At 48.4% G+C, this 13,418-nt stretch overlaps 1 protein-coding gene across 2 annotated transcripts in view; it reads left to right on the top strand.

Annotated features, from left to right (window-relative positions):
• Positions 1 to 13,418, top strand: part of anxa6 (annexin A6) — a 114,374-nt gene that overhangs the window by 88,308 nt on the left and 12,648 nt on the right. Inside the window, exons 19-22 of one of the 2 annotated variants that reach the window (XM_073067115.1) lie at positions 1,210 to 1,289; positions 3,071 to 3,124; positions 5,511 to 5,528; positions 12,428 to 12,521. In XM_073067115.1, coding sequence (XP_072923216.1) covers positions 1,210 to 1,289; positions 3,071 to 3,124; positions 5,511 to 5,528; positions 12,428 to 12,521 — 246 coding nt within the window. The remainder of the gene's footprint in view (positions 1 to 1,209; positions 1,290 to 3,070; positions 3,125 to 5,510; positions 5,529 to 12,427; positions 12,522 to 13,418) is intronic. The other variant, XM_073067116.1, reaches the window with a different exon arrangement.

Raw genomic sequence — 13,418 nt, 5'->3', positions numbered from 1 at the left:
GACAATAAGGTCATAACGAGGGAGACTGTGAGGTCAAGAGTCCATCCTACTGGGAATGGACTCCATTTTCTTGTACAAGGGAACAATTCAGTAGTCTGATAACAGTGGGGTAGAAGCTGTCCTTGGGCCTGGTGGGATGGGCTTTCACTGATAACAGTGGGGTAGAAGCTGTCCTTGGGCCTGGTGGGACGTGCTTTCACTGATAACAGTGGGGTAGAAGCTGTCCTTGGGCCTGGTGGGGCGTGCTTTCACTGATAACAATGGGGTAGAAGCTGTCCTTGGGCCTGGTGGGACGTGCTTTCACTGATAAAGGTGGGGGTAGAAGCTGTCCTTGGGCCTGGTGGGACGTGCTTTCACTGATAACAGTGAGATAGAAGCTGTCCTTGGGCCTGGTGGGACGTGCTTTCACTGATAACTGGGGTAGAAGCTGTCCTTGGGCCTGGTGGGACGTGCTTTCACTGATAACAGTGGGGTAGAAGCTGTCCTTGGGCCTGGTGGGACGTGCTTTCACTGATAACAGTGGGGTAGAAGCTGTCCTTGGGCCTGGTGGGATGTGGTTTCACTGATAACAGTGGGGTAGAAGCTGTCCTTGAGCCTGGTGGGACGTGCTTTCACTGATAACAGTGGGGTAGAAGCTGTCCTTGGGCCTGGTGGGACGTGCTTTCACTGATAAAGGTGGGGTAGAAGCTGTCCTTGGGCCGGGTGGGACGTGCTTTCACTGATAACAGTGAGATAGAAGCTGTCCTTGGGCCTGGTGGGACGTGCTTTCACTGATAACAGTGGGGTAGAAGCTGTCCTTGGGCCTGGTGGGACGTGCTTTCACGTTTTTGTTATCGGCTGCCTGATGGAAAAATTTAAATTTAGATCTGTCTTTGTAAAATGAAGAATCACCCAATTAAGACAGAAAAGAAGCAGAATGTTTCTCTTGCAGTTGTGAGTCGGTCCCCCAAAGTGCGGTGGAAACAAAACGTTTCATTATTTTTTCAGGGGGCGATGATGACTGAGGGGGCGGGTGGTGAACTGATTCCGAGACTGAGGAGCTGAAATGAAAATGAGATCAGACATAATCTGATAAACGGTGTGGCACACGTTCTCTGAGACGGAGAGGGAGAGGGAGGGAGGGAGAGAGACAGAGAGAGAGGGTGTGCTCCCCATGCACTCAGTCATTGGTATCACATTTCTGTGTTTCCGTTTCTATTCTCTCTTCAGCCTATCACAACAGTTTAGAAGAGGATGTCGGCTCTGAGACGTCTGGTCACTTCAAGAGATTCCTTATTTCGCTAATCCAGGTATGAGGGGACTGAAGACCATGGAATAAGTGCTGTTGCTCTGTCTGGATTGCACTGGTGTCTTGGACCAACTCTGCCTTGAGCCCGGTAGTCAGTTCCTCGCAGATCCAAATCAGAATCAGGTTTATTGTCAGTGACCTATACGATGTGAAATTTGTTTTGTAATAACAGAGTGATGTTCAAGTAAGTGTTCGTGGACCATTCAGAGATCTGATGGTGGAGGGGGAGAAGCTGTTCCTGAAACATTGAATGTGTATCTTCAGCACCCTGTACCTCCTTCCTGACAGCAGTGTGGTGAACTAGATATACCTGTCTGACTGCTCCTGTGGCTCCTCCCACAGACCCCTGTATAAAGGCGACTGTGGCCTGCTGCTCTCCCTCATTTTCCCCAGGATGTAGTGTTGTTCTTCAGTCAATAAAAGCCGATATCTCACTACCTAAGTCTCGGCGTGAGTTATTGATGGTGCATCAAGCAGTAATGAAGGATGACCAAGGTCCTTAATGATGGTGGCTACCTTCTTGAGGCATCACCTCTTGAAGACGTTCTCGATGGTTTTGAAGTTAGTGTCCACGAAGGAGCTGATTGAGTCTACAGCCATCTGCGATCTCTTCCGATCCTGAGCAGTGGAATCTTGCACCAGGCAGTGATTAAACCTGTGAGAATGCTCTCCCTTGTACAACTGCGGAAATATGCTAGGCATACTGAATCCCCTCAAAGGAAGCAGAGCTGCTGGTGTGACTTATTGGTGATTGTATCCTGTGCTGGGCCGAGGATAGACTGTCTGAGATGTCGATGTCCAGGCAGTAGAAGCTGCTCATCCTTTCCACTGCTGACCCATCGATGGGGACGAGCGTGTTCATCCCCCTGAGTAAATAATCAGCTCCTTGGAAACTCTGGGACACAGCACGCACGAGCTCCTTTGTAAAACTCAGCACCTCTAGTCCTGTTCCTTCAGGTGGTTGTATCTGGAGATGTAGTGGAGATGAGCTCCAGCTAGCAGTGAAATGCTCCCAATGGTGTGTGTCTGAGATAGCCTCCGACAACCAACCCAGCTCCTGGCTTTCACGTGTGGCTTAGCTCAGTGGGACCAATTCTAATGACAGGGGAATGGGCAAAGGTGGGTTACTGGCGCATTAAAACCAGTCATTTTGGGCAAATGGGGCTTTTCAGCCGTGGTTAACAGCTCGTCTAGGAGAAGGAAAAAACTCTAATCTCAAACCTCGGCTGCCTTGCGGCTATACCCAAACGTGGATAAGAAAAGCTCGAGGGAAAAGTCCGGAGGTGGAGTCCCGAAGGCAGTCCGACATTGAGTTCGATGCTGAGTGACAACTCCTACAATGCCACGGGTAGCAAACTGCGTCAGCCTCTGCCGTTCCTTTGGGTTCATCAGCTGCAGGGAGAGGGGGCTCCATGATGTAAATAGTGACATCCAATGTCAACTCCACCCAGCAGAGGGCCCTCTAGTCCTGTGGCTTCCTCCAACTCCCTGGAATCTTCTACCATCAGGAAGGAGGTACAGGAGCCTTAGGTCCCACACCACCAGGTTAGGAACAGTTATTACCCTACAACCATCAGACCTCTGAACCAGTGTCACCTCAACACTGAATTGATTCCACAACCTGCAGGCTCATTTTTCAGGATTCCAACTCTCCTGGTTGTTTATGTATAGCTTCTTGTAAATTTCATTGTATTTCTGTGCTTTCCTGTGAATGCCTGCAAGAACATGAGTCTTAAGGCAGTATATGGTGACATTAATGTACTTTTTGTTTTCTCGTGACAGGCCAATCGAGAAGAGGGTGATGTAAATTTGGCTCGTGCGGCCGAAGATGCCAAGGTACAGATGGGCAGAATTTATACCTGGGACGCCAAAAGCAAGCAGAGGGAGAAATTATTTTAAAAATGGAAAATGTTGGAAATCTGAAATAGAACCAGAAAATACACAAAGTGCTGGAGGAACAGCAGGTCAGACAGCATCTATGGAGAGGAATAAACAGTCGGTGTTTTGGGCTGAGACCCTTCATCTGCTCTGGCTAAATGGACGTCCCTCTATTCTGAGGCTGTGCCCTCTGGTCCTAGACTCCCCCCACTATAGGAAACACCCTCTCCACATCCACTCTATCTGTGTCCTCTGGTCCTAGACTCCCCCACTATAGGAAATGTCCTCTCCACAGCCACTCTATCTGTGCCCTCTGGCCCTAGACTCCCCACTATAGGAAACATCCTCTCCACATCCACTCTGTCTGTGTCCTCTGGTCCTAGACTCCCCCACTATAGGAAACATCCTCTCCACATCCACTCTCCCCCACTATAGGAAACATCCTCTCCACATCCACTCTCCCCCACTATAGGAAACATCCTCTCCACATCCACTCTATCTGTGCTCTCTGGTCCTAGACTCCCCCACTATAGGAAACATCCTCCCCACATCCACTCTATCTGTGTCCTCTGGTCCTAGACTCCCCCACTATAGGAAACATCCTCTCCACATCCACTCTATCTGTGTCCTCTGGTCATAGACTCCCCCACTATAGGAAACATCCTCCCCACATCCACTCTATCTGTGTCCTCTGGTCCTAGACTCCCCCACTATAGGAAACATCCTCTCCACATCCACTCTATCTGTGTCCTCTGGTCCTAGACTCCCCCACTATAGGAAACATCCTCTCACATCCACTCTATCTGTGCCCTCTGATCCTAGACTCCCCCACTATAGGAAACATCCTCTTCACATCCACTCTATCTGTGTCCTCTGGTCCTAGACTCCCCCACTATAGGAAACATCCTCCCCACATCCACTCTATCTGTGTCCTCTGGTCCTAGACTCCCCCACTATAGGAAACATCCTCTCCACATCCACTCTATCTGTGTCCTCTGGTCCTAGACTCCCCCACTATAGGAAACATCCTCTCCACATCCACTCTATCTGTGTCCTCTGATCCTAGACTCCCCCACTATAGGAAACATTCTCTCCACATCCACTCTATCTGTGTCCTCTGGTCCATGACTCCCCCACTATAGGAAACATCCTCTCCACATCCACTCTGTGTGTGTCCTCTGGTCCTAGACTCCCCCACTATAGGAAATGTCCTCTCCACAGCCACTCTATCTAGGCCTTTCAATATTCAATGGGTTTCAATGAGACCACCTCCCCATTCTCCTAAATTCCAGTGAGTTCAGGCCCAGAGCCATCAAACGCTTCTCATTTGTTAACTCTTTCATTACTGAGATCATGAACCTCCTCTTGACCCTCTCTGATGCCAACACATCCTTTTTAGGTATGGGGCCCAAAGCAGCTCACAATACCCCAGGTGTGCTCTGACCAATTCTTTGAGAATCAGAAGGTGGGCAGAATCTGACAGATGAACCCCATCTCCCCACAATCTCATTCTGGCTTCTACCCCCTTCCTTTCCAGTCCTGATGAAGGGTCTTGGTTTGACTGTTTATTCAGTTCCATAGATACCGCCTTTCCTGCTGAGTTCCTCCAGAATTTTGTACCCCCCTTCACCCCATTCCCCCTTTTCCCTCCACCATCTCTGCCCCTCACTGTCCGCCTCCCCCTCCCCCTCTTCCCACCCCAACCCTTGACCCCCAGCCCCCTTTATCGCCTTTATCCACCCATCCCCTCACCACTACTCCTACCCCTCACCCTACTCCCCCCTCCTTTCCCCTCTCCCCCTCCTCTCATCCGCTCTCCTCCCGTCCTCTCCCTCCACCCCCTCTTACCCTTGCCCCCTCACCCCCTCCCCTCCTCCCCGCTCCTTGCCCCTTCACACCCCCTTCTCTCTCTCCCCCCTCTCTCCCCCTCCCTTCCCCCTCCCCCTCTCTCTCCTCCTCTCTCTCCCCCTCTCTCTCCCCTCTCTCTCCCCTCTCTCCCCCCTCTCTCCCCCCCTCTCTCCCCCCCTCTCTCCCCTCCTCCCCCCTCTCTTCTCTCCCTCCCCCCTCCTCTCTCTCACCTCGCTCTTTGTCTCCTCCCTTCTCTGCCTATGATCATATCTGTGGGCAAGTATTGTGTACAAATCAAGTTCTATGTTTCCTGCTATGCAGGCCTTTACCGTACCCCAAATATGGTATTGGTATCTATCCGGCTTTAGGATATTCTGTCAGGTGTTTCTGCAATGGAACTGTGTTGGTCCGTACTCGTCCTGTCTGTCTGTTGCATCATGTCTGTCACATTAGCAATGTCTCTCTTCTATCTTTCTTTCTCTGCCAACCTCCTCAGCTTGTCACAGGCTATCTGGTAAGTCACTGTGGGAATTCATTCCTGTGTCATCCTGGGCACGAGCTCAGGTTTCTGTACTATTCTGTAGTTTACTGTATGAGTTGATAGGAAGTGCACATTTTGTACTGTGTAGAAGTCCAGGCACGTTCATATAGCTAGGTTGCCTGAGACCTTTGCATAGTGCTGTATTTCTCAATGTGGAGCAAAGAGCAAATTTGTAAATCTGGCAGAAGTAAAGGATATTGGGAATGGTGAGAGAGGAGCGCCATGGGAGGGGTGGGACAGGTGGCAGAGCAGGAGTGTCAGGGCTGGAGGGGTGTTGGTGAGGGTGCAGACCCACCCATCTCTGAGACACCAGGCAAGATCATTTGATTCCAAACAACTGGTTGATTGATCATTACGGAATATGTCTCTCTGGTACTTCCTGCGCCCTTCCCCTCTCCCTTCCCCCTTTCCCCAACCATGATTCCCCTCTCCCTGCCCCCTTCCCACTCTGTCTGCAATAGAGACCCATATCAGAATCAGATTTATCATCACTCACATATGCCATGAAATTAGCTTTTTTTGTGGCAGCACTACAGTGCAATGCATAAAATTACTACAGTAATGTGCAAAGTCTAAGGCGTCCCAGCTATATACAGTGCCTATAAACAGTATTCACACCCCCCCCCCCTGGAAGTTTTCATGTTTATTGTTTTAAACATTGAATCTCAGTGGATTTAATTTGGCTTTTTTGACAACAGAAAAAGATTTCAATGTCAAAGGTCAAACAGATCTCTATGAAGTGATCTAAATTAATTACAAATATAGAACACACAATAATTGATTGCGTAAGTATTCACTCCCCTCCTGCCCTTTAATTCTGACAACCAAAGAATGCAGCAAATTGTTTTTAGAAATCACATAATCAGTTAAATGGAGATCACCGTGTGCAGTCGTGGTGTTTCAATTGATCGTAGTAAAAATACACCTGTATCTGGAAGGTCCAACTGCTGGTGAGTCAGTATCCTGGCAAAAACTACACCATGAAGACAAAAGAACACTCCAAACAACTCCATGAAAAGGTTATGAAAAGTACAAGTGAGGAGATGGATACAAGAAAATTTCCAAGTCACTGAATATCCCTTGGAGTACAGTTAAGTCAATCATCAAGAAATGGAAAGAATATGGCACAGCTGTAAATCTGCCTACAGCAGCCGTCCTCAAAAGCTGAGTGACCGTGCAAGAAGGGGGCTAGTGAGGGAAGCCACCAAGAGACCTGTGACAACTCTGGAGGAGTTACAAGCTTCAGTGGCTGAGATGGGAGAGACTGTGATACAACTGTTACCCGGGTGCTTCACCAGTCACAGCTTTATGGGAGAGTGGCAAAGAGAAAGCTACTATTGAAATAAACTCTCATGAAATCTCAGCGAGAGTTTGCCAGAAGGCATGTGGGAGACTCTGAAGTCAGCTGGAAGAAGGTTCTATGGTCTGATGAAACCAGAATTGAGCTTTTTGGCCATCAGACTAAATGCTACGTTTGGTGCAGCAGGCCCTGGAAGGCTTGTGAAGGTAGAGGGTGAAATGAATGCAGCAAAGCACAGGGAAATCCTGGAGGAAAACCTGATGCAGTCTGCAAGGGAACTGTGACTTGGGAGAAGATTTGTTTTCCAGCAAGACAATGACCCCAAGCACAAAGCTAAAGCTACCCAGAAATGGCTTAAAAACAACAAAGTTAATACCTTGGAGTGGCCAAGTCAGAGTCCAGACCTCAACCCAATTGAGGATTTGTAGTTGGACTTGAAAAGGGCTGTTCACTCACGATCCCCGTGCAATCTGACAGAGCTTGAACACCTTTTGTAAAGAAGAATGGAGAAAAATTGTAGTGTCCAGATGTGCAAAGCTGATAGAGACCTATCCACACAGACTCAAGGCTGTAATTGCTGCCAAAGGTGCTTCTACTAAATACTGACTTGAAGGGGGTAAGTACTTATACAATCAATTATTTTGTGTTTTATGTTTGTAATTAACTTAGATCACTTTGTAAAGATCAGATTTCACTTTGACACGGAAGAGGATTTATCTGTTGATCAGTGTCAAAAAAAGCTAAATTAAATCCACTGTGATTCAATGTTGTAAAACAATAAAACATGAAAGTTTCCAAGGAGAGTGAATACTTTTTATAGGCACAGTATGTGTGCCCAAGACTTTGCACAGTACTGTATGACCAAAAGTTAAATATACAACTGTGCACTGTGCTACTGGAATTGTCATAAATAACGTGTACTAGGTGTTCAGAAGTCTCCCAGCCTGGGGAAAGAAGCTGTTATCAGCCTAACAATCCTTGATTTTATACTGCGATACATTCTGCCTGATGGTAGGAAGTCAAAGAGATGGTGGGTCGGATGGGAGGAGTACTTGACAAAGTGTGGGCTCTGCAGACACAGAGCTTCTGGTGTACAGCCTGGATGGGCGTGAGAGAGACCTCGATAATTCTCCCAGCAGTCTTCGCAAACTGTGACTTATGGTCAGATTTCTCATCTACCAGTAAGAGATCCCAGGCTACAGGTTCAAACCCCACCGCAGCAGTTGGGGAAATTAAATAATTAGGGAAATCAGGAATATAAAACCCTGGTTAGACCACACCTGGAATATTGTGTTCAGTTCTGGTCACCTCATTATAGGAAGGATGTGGAAGATTTAGAGAGTGTGCAGAGGAGATTTACCAGGATGCTGCCTGGATTAGAGAGGGTGCAGAGGAGATTGACCAGGATGCTGCCTGGATTAGAGAGGGTGCAGAGGAGATTTACCAGGATGCTGCCTGGATTAGAGAGGGTGCAGAGGAGATTGACCAGGATGCTGCCTGGATTAGAGAGGGTGCAGAGGAGATTTACCAGGATGCTGCCTGGATTAGAGAGGGTGCAGAGGAGATTCACCAGGATGCTGCCTGGATTAGAGAGGGTGCAGAGGAGATTCACCTGGATGCTGCCTGGATTAGAGAGGGTGCAGAGGAGATTCACCAGAATGCTGCCTGGATTAGAGAGGGTGCAGAGGAGATTTACCAGGATGCTGCCTGGATTAGAGAGGGTGCAGAGGGGATTGACCAGGATGCTGCCTGGATTAGAGAGGGTGCAGAGGAGATTCACCAGGATGCTGCCTGGATTAGAGAGGGTGCAGAGGAGATTTACCAGGATGCTGCCTGGATTAGAGAGGGTACAGAGGAGATTTACCAGGATGCTGCCTGGATTAGAGAGGGTGCAGAGGAGATTCACCAGGGTGCTGCCTGGATTAGAGAGGGTGCAGAGGAGATTTACCAGGATGCTGCCTGGATTAGAGAGGGTGCAGAGGAGATTTACCAGGATGCTGCCTGGATTAGAGAGGCTGCAGAGGAGATTTACCAGGATGCTGCCTGGATTAGAGAGGGTGCAGAGGAGATTTACCAGGATGCTGCCTGGATTAGAGAGGGTGCAGAGGAGATTTACCAGGATGCTGCCTGGATTAGAGAGGGTGCAGAGGAGATTGACCAGGATGCTGCCTGGATTAGAGAGGGTGCAGAGGAGATTTACCAGGATGCTGCCTGGATTAGAGAGGGTGCAGAGGAGATTCACCAGGATGCTGCCTGGATTAGAGAGGGTGCAGAGGAGATTCACCTGGATGCTGCCTGGATTAGAGAGGGTGCAGAGGAGATTCACCAGAATGCTGCCTGGATTAGAGAGGGTGCAGAGGAGATTTACCAGGATGCTGCCTGGATTAGAGAGGGTGCAGAGGGGATTGACCAGGATGCTGCCTGGATTAGAGAGGGTGCAGAGGAGATTCACCAGGATGCTGCCTGGATTAGAGAGGGTGCAGAGGAGATTTACCAGGATGCTGCCTGGATTAGAGAGGGTACAGAGGAGATTTACCAGGATGCTGCCTGGATTAGAGAGGGTGCAGAGGAGATTCACCAGGGTGCTGCCTGGATTAGAGAGGGTGCAGAGGAGATTTACCAGGATGCTGCCTGGATTAGAGAGGGTGCAGAGGAGATTTACCAGGATGCTGCCTGGATTAGAGAGGCTGCAGAGGAGATTTACCAGGATGCTGCCTGGATTAGAGAGGGTGCAGAGGAGATTTACCAGGATGCTGCCTGGATTAGAGAGGCTGCAGAGGAGATTTACCAGGATGCTGCCTGGATTAGAGAGGGTGCAGAGGAGATTCACCAGGATGCTGCCTGGATTAGAGAGGGTGCAGAGGAGATTTACCAGGATGCTGCCTGGATTAGAGAGGGTGCAGAGGAGATTGACCAGGATGCTGCCTGGATTAGAGAGGGTGCAGAGGAGATTTACCAGGATGCTGCCTGGATTAGAGAGAGTGCAGAGGAGATTCACCAGGATGCTGCCTGGCATAATGTCTTATGAGGAGAGGTTGATAAGAGGCATAGGTTGAGTGGACAGCCAGAGAATTTTTCCAAGGGTGGAAATGGCTCATACGAGAGGGTATAATTTTAAGGAGATGGGAAGAAAGTATGGGGAGATGTCAGAGATGGTTTTTTTTACACAGAATGGGGACGGGAGAAGTTCTGGAGGATTAGAGGGTTGCGGATGTTGTTCCTTTATTCAAGAAAGGGAGTAGAGATAGCCCAGGAAATTATAGACCAGTGAATCTTACCTCAGTGGTTGGTAAGGTGATGGAGAAGATCCTGAGAGACAAGATTTACGAGCATTTGGTGAGGTATAATATGATTAGGAATAGTCAACATGGTTTTGTCAAGGGCAGGTCATGCCTTACAAGCATTGATGAAGAAAGAGCAGTAGATGTAGTGTATATGGATTTCAGCAAAGCATTTGATAATGTACCCTATGCAAGGCTTATTGAGAAAGTAAGGAGACATGGGATCCAAGGGGACATTGCTTTGTGGATCCAGAACTGGCTTGCCCACAGAAGGCAAAGAGTGATTGTAGACAGGTCATATTCTGCATGGAGGCCGGTCACCAGTGGAGTGCCTCAGAGATCTGTTCTGGGACCCTTACTCTTCGTGATTTTTATAAATGACCTGCATGAGGAAGTGGAGGGATGGGTTAGTAAATTTGCTGATGACACAAAGGTTGGGGGTGTTGTGGATAGTGTGGAGGGCTGTCAGAGGTTACAGTGGGACATTGATAGGATGCAAAACTGGGCTGAGAAGTGGCAGATGGAGTTCAATCCATAGAACCATAGAACATTACAGCTCATTACAGGCCCTTCAGCCCTCCACGTTGTGCCGACCCATATAATCGTTAAAAAAAGTACTAAACCCACACTACCCCATAACCCTCTATTTTCCTTTCATCCATGTGCCTGTCCAAGAGGCTCTTAAATACCCCTAATGTTTTAGCCTCCACCACCATCCCTGGCAAGTCATTCCAGGCACTCACAAACCTCTGTGTAAAAAAACTTACCCCTGATGTCTCCCCTAAACTTCCCTCCCTTAATTTTGTACATATGCCCTCTGGTGTTTGCTATTGGTGCCCTGGGAAACAGGTACTGGCTATCTACCCTATCTATGCCTCTCATAATCTTGTAGACCTCTATCAAGTCCCCTCTCATTCTTCTACGCTCCAAAGAGAAAAGTCCCAGCTCTGCTAACCTTGCTTCATATGACTTGTTCTCCAAACCAGGCAACATCCTGGAAAATCTCCTCTGCACCCTCTCCATAGCTTCCACATCCCACATCCACGGATTCCGCATGCGTGGATTCAACCAACCGCGGATCAGGAAAACCCGGAAGTTCTCTCTCCAGCACTTGTTGCTTGAGCATGTACAGACTATTTTTTCTTGTCATTATTCCCTAAACAATACAGTATAACACCCAGATAAGTGTGAAGTGGTGCATTTTGGTAGGTCAAATATGATGGCAGAATATAGTATTAATGGTAAGACTCTTGACAATGTGGAGGATCAGAGGGATCTTGGGGTCTGAGTCCATAGGACGCTCAAAGCAGCTGTTCAGGTTGACTCTGTGGTTAAGAAGGGGTAAAGTGTATTGGCCTTCATCAACCATAGAATTGAATTTAGGAGCCGTGAGATAATGTTGCAGCTATATAGGACCCTGGTCAGACCCCACTTGGAGTACTGTGCTCTGTTCTGGTCGCCTCACTACAGGAAAGATGTGGAAGGCATAGAAAGGGTACAGAGGAGATTTACAAGGATGTTGTCTGGATTGGGGAGCATGCCTTATGAGAATAGGTTGAGTGAACTCGGCCTTTTCTTCTTGGAGCGACAGAGGATGAGAGGTGACCTGATAGAGGTGTATAAGATGATGAGAGGCATTGATCGTGTGGATAGTCAGAGGCTTTTTTCTCAGGGCTGAAATGGCTGCCACAAGAGGACACAGGTTTAAGGTGCTGGGGAGTAGGTACAGAGGAGATGTCAGGGGTACGTTCTTTTACTCAGAGAGTGGTGAGTGCGTGAAATAGGATGCCGGCAACGGTGGTGGAGACGGATACGATAAGGTCTTTTAAGACACTTTTGGATAGTTCAAGGTTTAATTCTTGTGTGTATCTGTAAGGAGTTTGATCATGGGGGTTTTGTCCAGGTGCTCCGGTTTCCTCCCACAGTCCAAAGATGTACGGGTTAGTAGGTTAATTGGTCATTGTAAATTGTCCCATGATTTGGCTAGGGTTAAGTCAGTGGGTTGCTGGGGTCCACAGCTCATTGGGCCATACTGTATCTCTAAATAAAATAAACCTGAGAAAAAGTCTTTCCCCTGGAAAGGGAGACAGTGCAGGTCTCACCCCATCCCCCCCAGAAAAAGCTGGGGGCAAATAGTCTCTGTGATCTTAAAATCAGGAGAGGAATGTATGGGGCTTGTGGTGGGTGAGACGGGGAGGGGTCAGTGCGGAGAGCGAGCACCACAGTGGTCAAAGAGGCATCTCTCCGGTTCCATGAATGCAGATATAATTCCGATACCTTCTGATTCCCAGGAATTGTGCAGCTCCAGCGATGACGAATCTGCCTCAATGGAATCGAAGTTCATCAGTATACTGTGTACCAGGAGTTACGCCCACCTCAGGAGGGGTGAGTTCAGCCGCGTTGTTTCCCAGTCTCTGCAACCCCCGGGATTCCTGAGGCCATCCCCATTCCCCCGCCCTCCCGTTCTCCACTGTGTATGACTTGGGCTAAGAGAGAGTCTGCTCTCCCCCCCCACCGTGCCTCCCCAACCGTCTCCCCCCCCCCCCCACCACCGTCCACACATTCACCACTACCTCTGACATCCCTTCCTAAGACATTGGAACAGTATTAGGCCACTCGGCCCATCAAGCCTGCTTCGTTGTTCCATCATGGCTGATTTATTATTCCTTTCAAATCCACTCTCTTGCCTTCTGCCTGTAACCTTTGACACTCTCACTAATCAAGAACCTATCAACCTCCACTTTAAATATACCTAATGCCTGTACACTCTCTGTGGCAATGAATTCCACAGATTCACCACTCTTCAGCTAAAGAAATTCCTTTTCATTTCTGTTCTAAATGGACATCCCTCTATTCTGAGGTTGTGCCCTCTGGTCCTAGACTCCCCCACTATAGGAAACATCCTCTCCACATCCACTCACTAGTCCTTTCAATTTTTGGTAGGTTTCAATGAGATCCCCGCTCATTCTTCTAAATTCCAGTGAGTACAGGCCCGGAGCCGTCAAACGCTCCTCATACATTAACCCTTTCATTCCTGGAGTCATTTGCATGAACCTTCTCTTGACCCTCTCCAATGTGAGCACACCTTTTCTCCAATAAGGGGCCCAAAACTGTTCACATTACTCCAAGTGAGGCCTCACCATTGCCTTATAAAGCCTCAACATTATATCTTTGCTTTTCAATCCTAGTCTTCTCAAAATGAATACTGAGACTGCATTTGCCTTCCTGACCACTAACTCAACCTGCGAGTTAACCTTTCAGGAATCCTGCACAAGGGCTCCC

This window comes from Hemitrygon akajei, chromosome 15 (genome assembly GCF_048418815.1).
Source record: "Hemitrygon akajei chromosome 15, sHemAka1.3, whole genome shotgun sequence".
NCBI lineage: Eukaryota > Metazoa > Chordata > Chondrichthyes > Myliobatiformes > Dasyatidae > Hemitrygon > Hemitrygon akajei.
Note: the sequence above shows the minus strand (reverse complement) of the source record. Positions and strands in the feature narration are given on the sequence as shown.